The sequence below is a fragment of the Aquarana catesbeiana genome, linkage group LG07 (genome assembly GCF_042186555.1).
Source record: "Aquarana catesbeiana isolate 2022-GZ linkage group LG07, ASM4218655v1, whole genome shotgun sequence".
NCBI classification, from domain to species: domain Eukaryota; kingdom Metazoa; phylum Chordata; class Amphibia; order Anura; family Ranidae; genus Aquarana; species Aquarana catesbeiana.
The window spans coordinates 121,851,554-121,866,348 of record NC_133330.1 but is presented as its reverse complement, the minus strand read 5'-3'; the positions used below and the strand labels follow the sequence as shown (position 1 = coordinate 121,866,348).

The 14,795-nt window shown below is 45.9% G+C and overlaps 1 protein-coding gene across 2 annotated transcripts in view; it reads left to right on the top strand.

The window, feature by feature from the left end:
* CACNA1I (calcium voltage-gated channel subunit alpha1 I) overlaps nucleotides 1-14,795 on the top strand; it is a 3,871,666-nt gene that overhangs the window by 1,437,943 nt on the left and 2,418,928 nt on the right. For both annotated transcript variants that reach the window (XM_073592660.1, XM_073592661.1), the window contains one exon: nucleotides 166-317. In XM_073592660.1, coding sequence (XP_073448761.1) covers nucleotides 166-317 — 152 coding nt within the window. The remainder of the gene's footprint in view (nucleotides 1-165; nucleotides 318-14,795) is intronic.

Here is a 14,795-nt window from a genome sequence, read left to right as displayed (position 1 = left end):
GCCGACCCCTGATGTAGTGCATACCATACAGAACAAAGCAACATAATAGGCACAAATTATTTTTTAAAAAATGCATTGTAATTACACATAGATAAACAGTATACATCTAGTTCTGAAACTAGTTCTTTTTTCCTAATTGCTGTCACATTTTTTCTCTATCTACAGCCTGAAGAACTCACTAACATTCTGGAGATAAGTAACATTGTGTTCACCAGCATGTTTGCTCTGGAAATGATGCTCAAACTTTCAGCTTTTGGATTTTTCGACTATCTCAGAAATCCATATAACATCTTTGATGGAATTATAGTCATTATAAGGTACGTGTCTCATTTCCCCTTTATCTTCAGTGCTTTTTTTCAGTATCCTACACTTATTGATGGTATTTCACACTGATTTGCACATTTTGAATTACATTATTATTGTTATTGATAAGTTCACCTTTGGGAACATGTTAAATGTTCCATCTGATTTTAGGGTGGAACATCTAACATGTTCCCAGTGCTGCAGCCGCCACCTGCTGCCCTTCCTTCCTGTGGCAGCAGTAAGGGGAGAAGTTCCCCGTACTAGCTGTTACTGTTTAAAAACAGCACGGCCCACACAGCTGCATCATTCAGACACACAGCTCTGTGTGTCTAAATGAACTACAAGCCCCAAAATCCTTAGCAGCTGTTGGCTTGGAGTTCTCAATGAATTACCACGGCACTGTGGAGTACTGTGGTAGTTCATTGAGTCTTCCTGTCAGAGAGTATCGGCTTACCTGTATGGGATGTATGGGCAAGTAGATACACTGACAATGTGCAAGAGACCTGCATGGCATCTGCTGATCGCTGTTGCAATGCTTTGCAGCACAGGTGTCAAACTGGCAGCCCTCCAACTGTTGTGAAACTACAAGTTCCAGGAGGCATTGCAAGGCTGACAGTTACAAGCATGGCTCCCACAGGCAGAGGCATGTTGGGACTTGTAGTTATTCAACAGCTGGAGGGCCACCTTGCCTTTTTGTTACTTGCAAAAAAATATGCATTTATTTTATTTTTTTAGAAGTAAACTTATCTTTTAAGTTATGGTATTTTAGCAATAGTAATACAGCAACAATACATACAACAATGTCAATTATGTAGTGCTACCCCTGTGAGGGCTGCTTAAAGATACTATACCCCAATGGTTGCCTTGACCTTGCAAGTCTCCTGACACCCTGGATTCAGACATTCTATAAAGGAAAGATGAATGCAGACACAGAATAATTCAAAGCAGACTGAATACATTTACTTTAAACCTTTGCTGTAAACAATTGGAGTTAAGATAAATCAGACCAAAAACATATGGTTAGTATTGTACACTTTAAATGAACAGGCAAGTAAATTGTTGGGACCCAAAGTAATAGTGTAGTATTTACATCCAGTAGCACCCATATATAACAGATGTCTCCTCGTAGAGCTCTAATGCGTGAAGCAAGGTAAATATGTCTGCATGCAGTGTCCTAGGTACAAATAGGGTGTGCAGATGCCCGCTCACCGGACCAGACGATATCGAGCTCAAGGGATAGTGTGGAGATCCTGCCACAGGTTCCTGCTGATGGTTGACCGTACTCTCTTAAAGGCTACTGCTCGACTGGATCTGCAAAGCAGGTACCAGTGATGATGATCGGACTGTCACCATGCCAACTGGACACTGCGGAAAAGCAGATGTGTCTGCGCCTGTTCTCTGGACGTGCTCTTTCCTCTTTGCCTAGGCTGCAGCTCCGACTTCCCCTGTCCAAAATGCTGATGCCAGGTGAAGGCCATGGCCCCAAGAGGTTGACTCCTCCCCAGTACAGACTATTTATCCCCTCTCCCAGCGTTCTGTTCTCTCCCACTGGCCAACTGGAACTTGTAGTCTGAAATGGTCCAGCTCCAACAAAAAACTGTGCTTTCTTTATCATACATCACAGGACACAGAGTTAGGCTAATATTTATTACCTACTGGGTTATACGCCATCTTTAGGTGAATGGACACTGGTAGACAAAGTCTTTGACAGGAAGTGATCCCCTATATAACCCCTCCCATACAGGAAGCACTCCAATTTTTTACCAGTGTCTGCAAGGTGGATGGGCACGTTTGTTGAGCTCTCTGAGCTCCAGGTCTTTAGTCCCACAAACGATTCTTAAATGAATCAAAGCATTGACAAATCAGATCCATTTGACACAGGCTTATATGCTTAGATAAATGGTACCTGAGCCTCGCAAAGACGCAAGGATCCTGCAAGGTTTTGCCTGTAATGTGACCCCCAGGTGATGGACTCTGCGTAATGGAACCCTGGACACCACAGAGCTAAGGCATTCCTGCAGGGTGCTGTACAGGTCCAAGGGAGTGGACCCTAAAACATTAAAAGGGTACCCAGTAGGGTTGCCACATCATCCCTTTAATCCAGGACACATATTATTTACACGGGTTCTGAGGCTGATTTAATGCAGATAAGGCACCAAGTGAGTTTAATTACCACCTAATCAGCCACAGAACCTGTGTAAATAATGTGTGTCCTGGATTAAAGGGATGATGTGGCAACCCCAGTACCCAGTCCTTGAAGGTCCTCAAGTGATAGGAACCCATCGTGATGGGTGGAGATTGGGCTCTTAGTTTCTAAGGCTGCCCTGCACCTGGATGGGTAAGTGAAACCCCCTTATTTACATATTGTGGGGTGCCCCAGTGATTGTAACAATCAGTCAAGCTAGCTAGAGCCTGGACACCTGTGTGCAGTGACCACAAGGGGGGAGTTTTGGGCTAGCTGTGGGTGTTTGCAAACAGTACCTTTTTTTTCTTCTTGTCTGGCTGTTTTTTTTTGCATGCAAGGCTTCCAGCGGGCAGCTGTGGGACACAGAGCAGGCTCTGAACCAGGCATTTTCAGCGGTTCATTTCTCCTTACCCGGGTCACGCGAGTCACCAGGTGTTGCTTGGCAGGCTAAGGTGCTTAGCAGGATTGTTGCATTGGGGCTTGGTGAGCCCTATTAAGGGGTCTCCCTTCTGGGGTATGTAAATACTAAACCCAGGTACTCCCTTTTTGTGGCTTGCAACGTCTTCAAAAAAGAGGAGTGGGGTTAACACTACAGGGAACGGTACACTTATGTAGTCAGTAGCTCCTGGGGAGCCTAGTCGTATCCCTAGTGTTGTATCCCCTGAGAGACCAGAGGCTTCCGGGCAATCTGAGCCGTTGCGCCTGTCTGGTATTGTGCCTACAGTCAACGCTGCTGCTTCACCCACTATCACCAGGGATGATCTGTCCTCAGGCCTATCTGGGTTAGAGCACAGGATTGCTGGCATGATTGACTACATCCCGCAGGGTGGCAAGAAGCATGACAGATCTCCCTCCCCTGAGCCTCCTTATGTGAAGAAGGAATGGGTTGAGAATGGGGAAGAGCTAAATGCCAAGGATTCTGTGGAGGGCCTGGCAGATGAGTCTGCTTCTGAGCAATCTGGGCTAGAAGATGTGTAGTTGGTATCTGCCTCTCAGTCACAGAGCCTTTTGATCCAGACTCTTACAGAGATGGTTAGTTCTGCCTTTAAGTTGCCTCCTGCAGAGATTTCTGAGCCCCCTAGTCCTCTTTGGGGTCCCCTTATGCCCACTGTTGGAACAGGTGGTATATGCCATTGGGAACATCCTGACAGGATTTTCATTCATATATATATAGTTACATAGTTACATAGTTGGTAAGGTTGAAAAAAGAAAGTCCATCAAGTCCAACCTGTGTGTGTGTGCTTAATAGTTTTTATAAATTATCTATGCTCCCTGCTGAAACCACCGCTTGTAAAAGAGAATTCCACATTCTTACAGCTCTTACCATAAAGAATCCTCAACGCAATTTCCAGTTAAATCGCATTTCCTCTAATTTTAGTGAATGGCCATGAGTCTTTTTAAATGCCCTTTCGCGGAAAAGTTTTATCCCTATTGTGGGGTCTCCAGTACGGTATTTGTACATTGAAAGCATATCCCCACTCAAGTGTCTCAGTTCAGTGCTTGTAATCTTTCCTCATAACTAAGATCCTCCAGTCCCTTTATCAACTTTGTTGCCCTTCTCTGTACTTTCTCCATTTCCAGCAAATCCTTCCTGAGAACTGGAGCCCAGACCTGGACGGCATGTCAAGATGAATGTTGTATGTACCCGCCCTATCCACAACAATGCTCCACGCTTAGAACGATATACCCAACAGTATATATAGCATATATATAAATGAACACATGAATGAATAAATAGCAGCCGCTTAAATAATAGGTAATATATATATATAGGCAGTAGTGAGTCAGTTAAGTCAATAGCATTCCTTCAGTATTGCAGCAGCGCTGTGTGATCCCAATAAATAGGGTCCTTTTTTCCAATCAAGTTCATAAAGTGCAAAGATGGGAAACAGATGATAAAAATTCCCCTAGTCAATAATCTCGTGTTCTGTGAGGGTAGTTAATCCAATCACCAAGCGATACACCATGTGCTGGGATCCCCAATGAAAAACTCACTCACCAGAAATTTAATCAATATGAGCCTCGATTAGTATTAGTTGGTCTGCACCAATTTCCAAACGACCACCAGATGTCAGTCTAATTCTCGGTAGTTCCAATGCAATATGTAGGAGAAATAAATGTCCACATAGTGTGATACCGCTAAACACTTTTATTAAAACATCTAAACATTTCCCTTTAAAAATATGCGTACCAGATAATCATTAGATAAGAGCAAAGAAAATTAAGTGCACTGTGCCTGTTGCATCCTTCAATCCGACAGGGATGACAGGAGCGCTCACTGTGTGTAGTTACAGCTGTGCGCTTCCTGATTCCTCGGTCGATGAAGCGCATGCGTCACTTCCGGTGCGTCACATCCCTGACGTTTCGTCCTATCCCGGACTTCTGTGGGCGTCATACTCCAGGTGTGGCCGGACCAGAGTCATATAGTTTTATCTCTGGAGTTAATTCCCTTTTTAATGCATGGCAATATTCTATTGGCTTGCTTGCAGCAGCTTGGCATTGCATGCCCTGACTGAGCCTGTCATCTACTAGGACCCCAGGTCCTTTTCAATCCTAGATTCCCCCAGAGGTTCTCCCCCTAGTGAGTAGATTGCATTCATAGTTTTGCCACCTAAATGCATTATTTTACATTTTTCTACATTAAACCTCATTTGCCATGTATTTGCCCACCCCATTAATTTGTTCAGATCTTCTTGCAAGGTTTCATTTCGAAATGGAACAGCTTGTTGAGGGGCCGGGCATACTTGGCAAACGAATCTCCGATAGTAGGAGCAGAACCCCAGAAAGGATCTCAACTCCATCACCGTCCTTGGTCTGGGTCATGTAGTGAGCGCCTTCAGCTTCTTCGGGTTTGTGGCAATGCCCTTTGCTGAGACAACATGGCCTAAATATGTGACGGAAGTCCAGTAGAGTTGACATTTCTCAGGGGATAGCTTTAACCCCTCTTCATGGTGTCTTGTGAAAACCTTCTCCAGACTCGCCTCATGTTCTTCTATGGTTCTCCCAAAGACAATGATGTCATTCAGGTATACTAAAATCTCAATCAGGTTTCCTGTCTCACACGATGCACTCAATCGGCCTCTGGAACGTGGCTGGAGCTCCTGACAATCCCTGGGGCATTGAGTTGAACTCAAAGAATCCCAGTGGGCAGATGAACGCCATCTTCTCTCTATCTTCAGGGTGCAATGGTATCTGATAACACTCACTCTTCAAATCTAGCACACTGAACCACTTTGCCCCAGATAAACACTGTAGGACATCTTCAATGTGGGGGGTAGTGTACTGGTCTGGGATGGTCCTCCTGTTCAAAGTCCAGTAGATGATGTGCATCCACAACTTCCCATTCTTTTTTCCTCACTACCACAATAGTGGAGGCATAGGGGCTTCTAGACTCTCGTATGACCCCCCGATCTCTGAAGCTCAGGCAGCTGCTCTCTGAGGTCTTCTAGGTCACCGAGGGGCACCTGTCGAGCTCTCTCTAAATGGTTTGTCTTCCTGTAGTCTAATCTGATGCTGGGCACTCTTGGCGCACCCCACTTCTAAGACACTCTGAGAAAAGATCTTCTCCCACCCGGACAACTGACTTTGTACTCTTCCCTGCCACTCAGGAGGCAGCATCTCAGAGGACAACAGTAACTCACTTCTCAACTGATAGCCATTTTTCTTTCCAGCCATTTCAGCCGGTGTCACTGGAGTAGCAGCACTCATCCGTCCCATCAGCATCGGGACCCCTAGCGTGACTGGACAATCCATGGCATTCCGGACACTGACTGGCACCTTCCATTTTACATCCGAAATAGAGCCTTTGTGGGTACTATTTCTGGGACCAATTCCACACCGGCGGTGCCTTCTTGAACATCAGTCTCCAGCACAACAAAAGTGCCCAGTTGGCTCCAAATCAACTTGACAGTGCCCTTAATGCAAGCAATTTCCCCTGGTTGCAACATCCTTTCCTTGGCTCCTAGTCTCCACAGCCCAGATTGCTGGATTATCTTCAGTCCCCCCTTGTTCCTGTGCTAGTGTGTGATCTGTCTGAACCTGTTGTGACCTGGAAACCTGTTTGACTACTCTTGATTGCTGCTTGCCTTTGACCTCTGATTTGTACCTTAACCATTCTACTTCTTTGCCCCTTTTGTACTCAGCTGCCAGATTGGAACCGACCCCGGCTTGGATCTCGACCATTCTTCTTCTGATTAACCCTTTTATGCTTCGTTGCCCAACTGGACTTGACCTCGGCTTGGATCCCGGACTAATGTTTGCATGGTGCTCTGCACCCTTGGCATTCCTGTCACTCGGTGTTCCCACCAAGTCTCTGTCTCCATCTCCAGAGGCTTTAAGGACAAGGAAGGCCTCCCCACTACTTCGGTCTCACATCAGGTACGTGGCCATCGTGACAGAGGACCTGATAGTGGCCTTGTAGAGTGGAGAAGCATTCACTCTCTGTGCCTGTTTCCCCAACCCAGATAAGCGGGTAACTCAGCTTGGGTGAGGGTGTGATTACTCACCTCGAGGCCCTCCTCTGGCGCCTCGACTTAATCTTCACTCTTACCATCTTTGGAGCCCTTGAGTTCATCTGGGTTCTCAGCTGGCTCCCTCTCTAAACTCCCACTGAAGTTTCCCACCTTCTGGGCCAAGATCTTCTGTAATGCCTTCAGTACTTCAGCCATAATGTCTGGCTTCTTCTTCAGAGGGCACTGTACCTTGAAATGCCCCGGCTCTCCACAACAAAATCATTTCCTGGTGTCAGGCTTTGCCAACTGCATTTGGGTTTGAGCTTCCAAAGTCTGTTGTATTTTGTCCTGAACAACCTGTGCGAGCAACTCAACAGGGGCTGCTTAAGCGACACACTGCACAACAGGGGAGCCAGACCACTCCCCTATCTCCATCTCTTCCTCGCTGTCTTCCTCAAAGGCACTTTTCTCCACTTGAACTGCTTGAGCTGATATCTTCTCTGCCTTATAAGCCTTCATAAGTTCTCTAGATCCTTGATACTTTTCATCCAGCAGAGCCTCCTCTTCTCTTACTACTTTCACTAGTTCAGGGTAGGTAGGTACCACCCGTGTTCCTTTGAGCAGCAGACATAACACAATCAGGTGGTTGGGTCTAGGGCCTTGCATAATTCCTTTCAACCTGACTTTATCAGCATCCCCTTCTTCAGAATAATCTGGCACAAGATCCGATCCACTCTGACGTAATCAGACAGCCTTTCTCCTTTACACTGGTGAGTGTGCTCGACCTTATACATCAAGTCAGGGAGCTTCTCTACTCTACCATAGACAGCGCACAGAGCCTCAATGTAGTCCATTGCCACGCAATTTGGCTTTCCCCTTCTCAGGTTCCGGATAACGTCTGCCACCAGACTTCAGAGACTTTCACTTATCCTCTGCCTCTTCACCATCTCAGGCACACTCCATTCTTCCACTGCCTGTATGGCCTGATCCATCCAACTTTCAAACCCTTTCACTCCACCAGGGGTGGGGATGCATTGTGAGAAGAACTGATGCCTCCTGCACCCTTAAAGGGCTGAGATGGTACTGCTCTTTACAAGACTCTCGAATAACTTGCTCATGTCTGTATAAAAAAAGGCAGGAGGCAGACCAATGGCAGGAGTTTCAACCTTCTCTGATGCTGGACTCACTGACCCAAACTGAGAGCATTTTTCTTCCAAGTCTGCTGACAGTTGCGGTATTACTTGGGCCTTCACCCCCTCTGTTAAACTCAGTGTCCTTCTGAAAGCTAACAGGTATATTCATCCTCCATTCCAGCAGGGCGTAGGTACAGTCTAGTTCAGGCTCGGTTTTCATGTCCACGAGATGGGTCCCTTGCTTTGATATAGCCTTTCTCACCAACTGACATACCTGCCTCTCATTTCATTTGACTCTGGGTATCTCCACGACCGTGCACAGTTCCAATCGACTGCCTTGCTCCTGGCCCCAGGCGGTTGCTGCAGGGGAGTCCATACTTTCATCTGCACATGACTGCAACCCATAAATGGTATCCCGGATTCACCCCCAAATGTAGTGCTACCCCTGTGAGGGCCACTTGAAGATACTGTACCCCAATGGTTGCCCTGACCTTCCAAGTCTCCTGACACCTTTGACAACCTGGGTTCAAACATTCTATAAAAGATAAATGCAGACACAGAATAATTCAAAGCAGAATGAATAAGTTTTACTTAAAACCTTTGCTGTAAACAGTTTCCGTTAAGATAGATGAGACCAGAAACATATGGTTAGTACTGTACACTTTGAATGATCAGGTAAACAAAGGCTCCATGGTAACTCCCAGTATGAACAACAATAGAACAATGGTGACAAATTCTGGTTAGAGATGGACCGAAACACCCCCCGGTTTGGTTCACATCAGAATTCCCAAACATAGCAAAAGTTCTGACCTGAACTCTGAACCCCATTGAAGTCTATGGGACCTGAACTTAAAAAATCAGATGTCCCCATTTTGAAGGCTTATATGCAAGTTATTGGCCATATAAAGGGTATGGGGGCCAGGCTAATGCCCTGGGGGACATGTACCAATGCAAAAAAAACTTTTAAAAAAGATTGTTTTTAAAGGGGCAGTGATTTTAATGAAGCTTATAGTGAAACAATAAAAATGAAAAATTCCTTTAAATATAGTGCCTGGGGGGTCCCCTTAGTCTGCCTGTAAAGTGGCAAATCTGTACTGTGTATAAAACTTACTGCAGCAAAACTAACATTTATAAAGAAAAAAATGCCATTTAAATTGCTGGCAAAATAAATGTGAAAGAAAACCGCGTTGGGGTCCCCCCAAAATCTATAAAAGACCCTTATCCGAGCATGCAGCCCTGGTGAGTGCCCCCCTCCTGAACCATACCTGGCCACATGCCCTCAATATGGGGGGGGTGCTTTGGGCTGAGCCCCTCCCCACCCCAAAGCACCTTGTCCCCATGTTGACGGGGACAAGGGCCTCTTCCCAACAACCCTGTACTGTGGTTGTGGGGGTCTGCAGGCAGGGGGCTTATCAGAATCTGGAAGCCCCCTTTAATCCCCCCCAGATGCTGGCCCCCCCATGTGAATGAGTATGGCCTACCCATTAACCAAAAAAGTGTCAAAAAGAAATAAAAAGGCACACACAGTTTTTGACAATTCCTTTATTAAAAATAAAAAAACAATGTCCCCTGATGTAGATCCATTGTCAGTCATGACGTTGCCGCCACTGCCGCCCCGAAAAAAGAAGAAAAACATTCCACCCACAACGAAGGCTAACCGCTAACTGCAGGCTCCTCTGTTTGACAGTTCTTATATAGGTAAGGGGCAGAGCCACCTGGTGAACATCAACTGGTGGCACCGCCCACTTGTGACATCATCGACCCAGCATGCACTGGTTGTTCGCTTGTGAAAGGGGGCTTTTAGATTCCAATAAGCCCCCTTCCCACAGATCCCCAGGACCACAGCCCAGGGCTGTCGGGAAGATCAGTCAGTGACATCACAAGTGGGCAGTGCCACCAGGTGATGTTACTAGGTGGCCCTGTCCCTTACCTATATAAGAACTGTGGAGTAGGCAGATGGTGGTTAACCTTTGTCACGGACGGAGCGTTTTTTTTTTTCTTTTTTTCGGGTCTGGCGGTGGTGGCGGGCATTCTGTTTGGTGATGGATCTACATCAGGGGACATTGTTTTTTATTTTTAACAAAAATATTGTCAAAAACTGTGTTTGTTTTTTCTTCTTATTGACCGCTTTTTGGTGAATAAGTAGGGGTAGAACCATACTCATTCACATGGGGTTGGCAGGATCTTGGGGCACCCTTCCCGAAGGGGGCTTCCAGATTTCAATAATCCCCCTGCCCGCAGACTATCAACATGGAGACAAGACGCTTTGGGGTGGGGCCCCCCTGCCCCAAATCACCCCCCATTATGAGGGCATGTGGCCTGGTATGGTTCAGGTGCTCACTCACCCCCCCCCATTTCATGGCCTACTGGGCTGCATGCTCAGATAAGGGTCTAGTAGTCTAGTATGGATTTGGGGGGGCCCACGCTGTTTTTGTTTTAAATTTTGGCGCAGGGTTCCCCTTAAAATCCATACCAGATCTGAAGGGCTTTTTTCACTTTTTTCTATTGCTTTTCATTTTCATTCAGCTGTCAGTGGGGAAGCCCATTGACAGCTGATGACTCATCCGTTGAGAAGGATTCAGCAGCCGCTCCTTATCAACAGCTATTCACTGTGATTGGGCAAATCTGGAAGACACCTTTAACACTCAACTTCCCACTAAGCGTTATGCAAATTAGGCTGCCTGATGAACACTAATTCTGGCCTATGGCTAAAGGTCAGAAAAAGGGTAGAAGAATGACTAATTCTGTAGTCAAACTGCTCATTGCTTCCTCCTGATGCCACAGCCCCTTTTTAGCAGTTACTTAATGCAGACTAGCATGTAATACCCAAATCAACAACTTAGTCTCTAAGTGTAAAATATTTCTTATGTGTTATGAGGTCAAATAACTGCCTGTCACGTTCCTGTCCCTTGGGGGAGAGAAAAGGGGAGGAAGGGAGTTCTGATGTTGAAGCAAAAGTCTTGAATCTTCAGCTAGCACAATTGTTGGGGCCTGAAGATTTAGTGTAATATTTACATCCAGTATCACCCATATATAACAGATGTCTCCTCAGAGCTCTATGAGTTGAGGCAAGTTAAAGGTGTCTGCACGCAGTGTCCTAAGTACAAAGAGGGTGGGCAGATGCCTGCTCACCAGACCAGACGATATCAAGCTTAAGAAATGCTGTGGCGATCCTGCCACAGGTTCCTCCTGATGCTGTATTTAGAGAGGATGCTTGACCACACTCTCTTAAAGGCTGCTGCTGGACTTGATCTGCAAAACAGGTACCAATGATGATTATTCGACTGTCACCAGGTTGATCGGACACTGTAGAACAACAGATGTGTCCGCATCCGCTCTCTAGACGTGCTCTCTCCTTACTGCCTAGGCCTCAGCTCTGACTTCCCCTGACTTCCTATCCAGATCGCTGCCATCAGGTGAAGGCCGTGGTCCCAAGAGGCCGACTCCTCCACAAAAAAATTAAAAATAAAAATATTTGTATTATTTGTACTATAAAGTCTATACTGTCTGCACTCAGAAGGCGCCTCTTCCTTTGCTTTTTCTAAAATGTTTGAAGTGTGCTTCTGCTTCCCTTCAAGAGGCCTGCCCTAAGCTGTGGACTGTCTGCTTTTCCTTCTGGATTTAATATCCTCTCACCCAGTTCATGTACTTTGTCCCTGAACCCCATGCCCATTATTGTTCACACAGACTATGGTTTGTGGCATCATTGACTGCAGTATGCACCATTACCTACTTTCTTTTTCGACTCCTCCCCAGTACAGGATATTTATCTCCTCTCCCAGCATTCTTTTCTCTCCCTCCAGCCAACTGGAACTTGTAGTCTGAAATGGTCCGGCTTCAACAGAAAACTGTGCTTTCCGAACTAAATGTCCCAAGATCCCTTGTTCCTCTGTTACTAAGCCTTGCTTGCTCTGAATTAAGGATATGACAAAGCAGAGTCCCGGCTGAGCACTAGGGGAAACAGCCTCACTGTGGCATATGTTGTAAAGTGTCCCCTGACACCGCAGGCAATTTAGCCAGCTCCTGGCTACAATTAATACAATATTAATGTATTGTGGGATGGGCTTCAAATCTAGTCTTCAAGTCAGTGGCGTAGCATGAGTTGTCAGCGGCTGGGGCAAGGCAACTAATTTGCGTCCCCTAACCCACGGACTTTTAGCACTCCCTTCCACTAGTACAGTATTAAACTGTGGCTGTGGAAATGCAGAGGGTTCCTCCACTCACAGCCTGAGTTTCTGATTGGCTGCCCACAGCCTTTTATTATTGGTTCAATCTGAGATATCTTTTTGAATACAGTAGTCAAAGAAATATCTTCTCAGATTCAACCAATAATAAAAGGCTGCGAGCAGCCATTCAGAGGCTCAAACTGTAAGTAATATCAGTATCCCCCACCCCCTTAAATCAGTGACAGAGAGGGGAGAGGTTGTGTTCCTTTAGGTACTACAGAGGTCTGTACTTGCTCTATACCTGGGACTATGATGTGTCTGATTTTTGTACATAGGTTTAATCTGCACTACATGAAGTTTACAGTAATGCCGCGTACACACGGTCGGACTTTTCGACCGGACTTGTCCGACGGACGCCGACGGACCAAATCCGGCGGACAATCCGATCGTGTGTGGGCTTCACGGGACCTTCAGCGGACTTTTCCAGTCGCAAATCTGATGGACTTTAGATTTGGAACATGCTTCAAATCTTTACGTCGTAAATCCGCCGGACCCAGAAATCCGCTCGTCTGTATGCTAGTCCGACGGACAAAAACCCACGCTAGGGCAGCTATTGGCTACTGGCTATATTCCTTATTTTAGTCCGGTCGTACGTCATCACGTACAAATCCGTCGGACTTTTGTGTGATCGTATGTAGTTAAGTCCGTTCGTTAGAAAGTCCGCCGCAAGTCCACCAAAAGTCCGTCGAAAGTCTGTCGGACGGGCTGTCGGACTTTTTTAGCCGAAAAGTCCGACCGTGTACGCGGCATAAGGGCTCATTGACACTAGCAGTTGGGGGGTAGTGAGACACTGCAGTTGAGCCACACCTTTACCAAACCCAACCACTACTCCCTTTAGCTAAAGAGGCAGCCATTGGATGTGTACATATGCTGCAGCACTTTGCAGCAAGAATTATACCCCCTTTCACTTTCAGCAGTGATTCGGGCCACTCTGCAAACGCTGCACAGCATCATTCAAGGGGTTAAAGCAGGCAGTGAGGAGGTGATATAGCTCTTCCTCACCATCTGTCAAATGCTCTTTAAAGAGTAATCTGAATGTAAATCACTCTTCAGGGCTCAAATCTTGTGGAAACTTAGGGCTTCCCCAAACAGAGTAACCATTCCCACAAGTCACAGAGACTCCTAGACTGCCCCCACAGAAAAACACTGAACCCACAGACACACCCCTCCACCCGCCCCTTCCAGCAGATACCTAGCAAACCTCCCCAATCACCATCTCCAATTGTGACAGTGACTGGACAGGTGGGGTGGAGTAAGGCTACCCCACCGTCCACCATAGTAATTCCTCCTGTGAAGTCTAGAACCGGAGCTAGGGTTTAGCTGAGCCTGTCATTGGTCGGGTGGTACCTGTTCAATATTATGTGCTGCCGAGGAAGTGAACAAAGTGCGAAGGAGTGAACGGAGCGGTGCCTGTTAGTATACCCAGCACTACACTAGTAACACACACGGGAAGGGGACAGGCTGCAGTAACAAGACTGTGCCCCTCTAAATGTTGCACCTAGGGAGACCGCACTGGCTGCCACCAGTGCTATGCCACTGCAAGTCTGATTTTTAAAACAGTACTCATACCCACAGACTCTTGTGCACACCCTAATCACCTGGTGCACTGACTCTAGCTCCCAGCTGTATTGACTCTCACCTTGACTCCTGGGCAGAGACCTCTGTTCCCAGATGAGAGCCCTGAATTATTGCTAGAATCTATACTAAAAGTTTTGTGCACACCTGTCCCAACAAAATGCTGGTCGTCAGCAAACCATGGATCCAGGAATGGAGGCTTCATCCCACCAAATAATCTACGACGCTTCTGGGCTCTAGCATTCAATCCAGGACTTACTAATCCTGTCTCCTTTGTATAAGACAACCATCCTGGAGCCCCTCAACCTGCATGGCTGAGGTGCCACCAACTCCTCTTCATATAGTGATAAGAGACAGCATGTGTACATGCTTATATGTGCAAAAAAGTAATATTTAAAATTTATTAAAACCATAATCAAAATTAATATTACTTAGTATTCGCCACTTGCCTCTTATATAATACACTTAATTAAAGCCTGTTACTAAACAAGTGACTTCAAATATTACTCTTATTATATCATTGTTCAGTCTACAAATGATCCACACCATAAATCATATGTCCAATTACAAGCTCAAAATCCTCAGCAATAAAAATTATAGTCACATTTTTTTTGCACTGTATATTTGCACTTCCCTTAAAGAGGAAATAAACTTCCTCTGCTGACATTTACCTATAGATAAGCCTTACCTATAGGTAGTGTAAATATCTCCTAAACGTGTACCGTTTGGGAGATATTTACATTACATGCAGCCAGTGACATCACTGATGCATGCGCTCTGAAGGAACGTCCACCGGTGCCGTTCCTTCTGATGAATAGAGTATGTTAACTAAAAAATGGACTTTTAAGGCACATGAGTAGTTTAACTATAAAAAGTAAAAATGATTTTATTTGGGTTTAATTTACAAAAATGAAAGCAGATA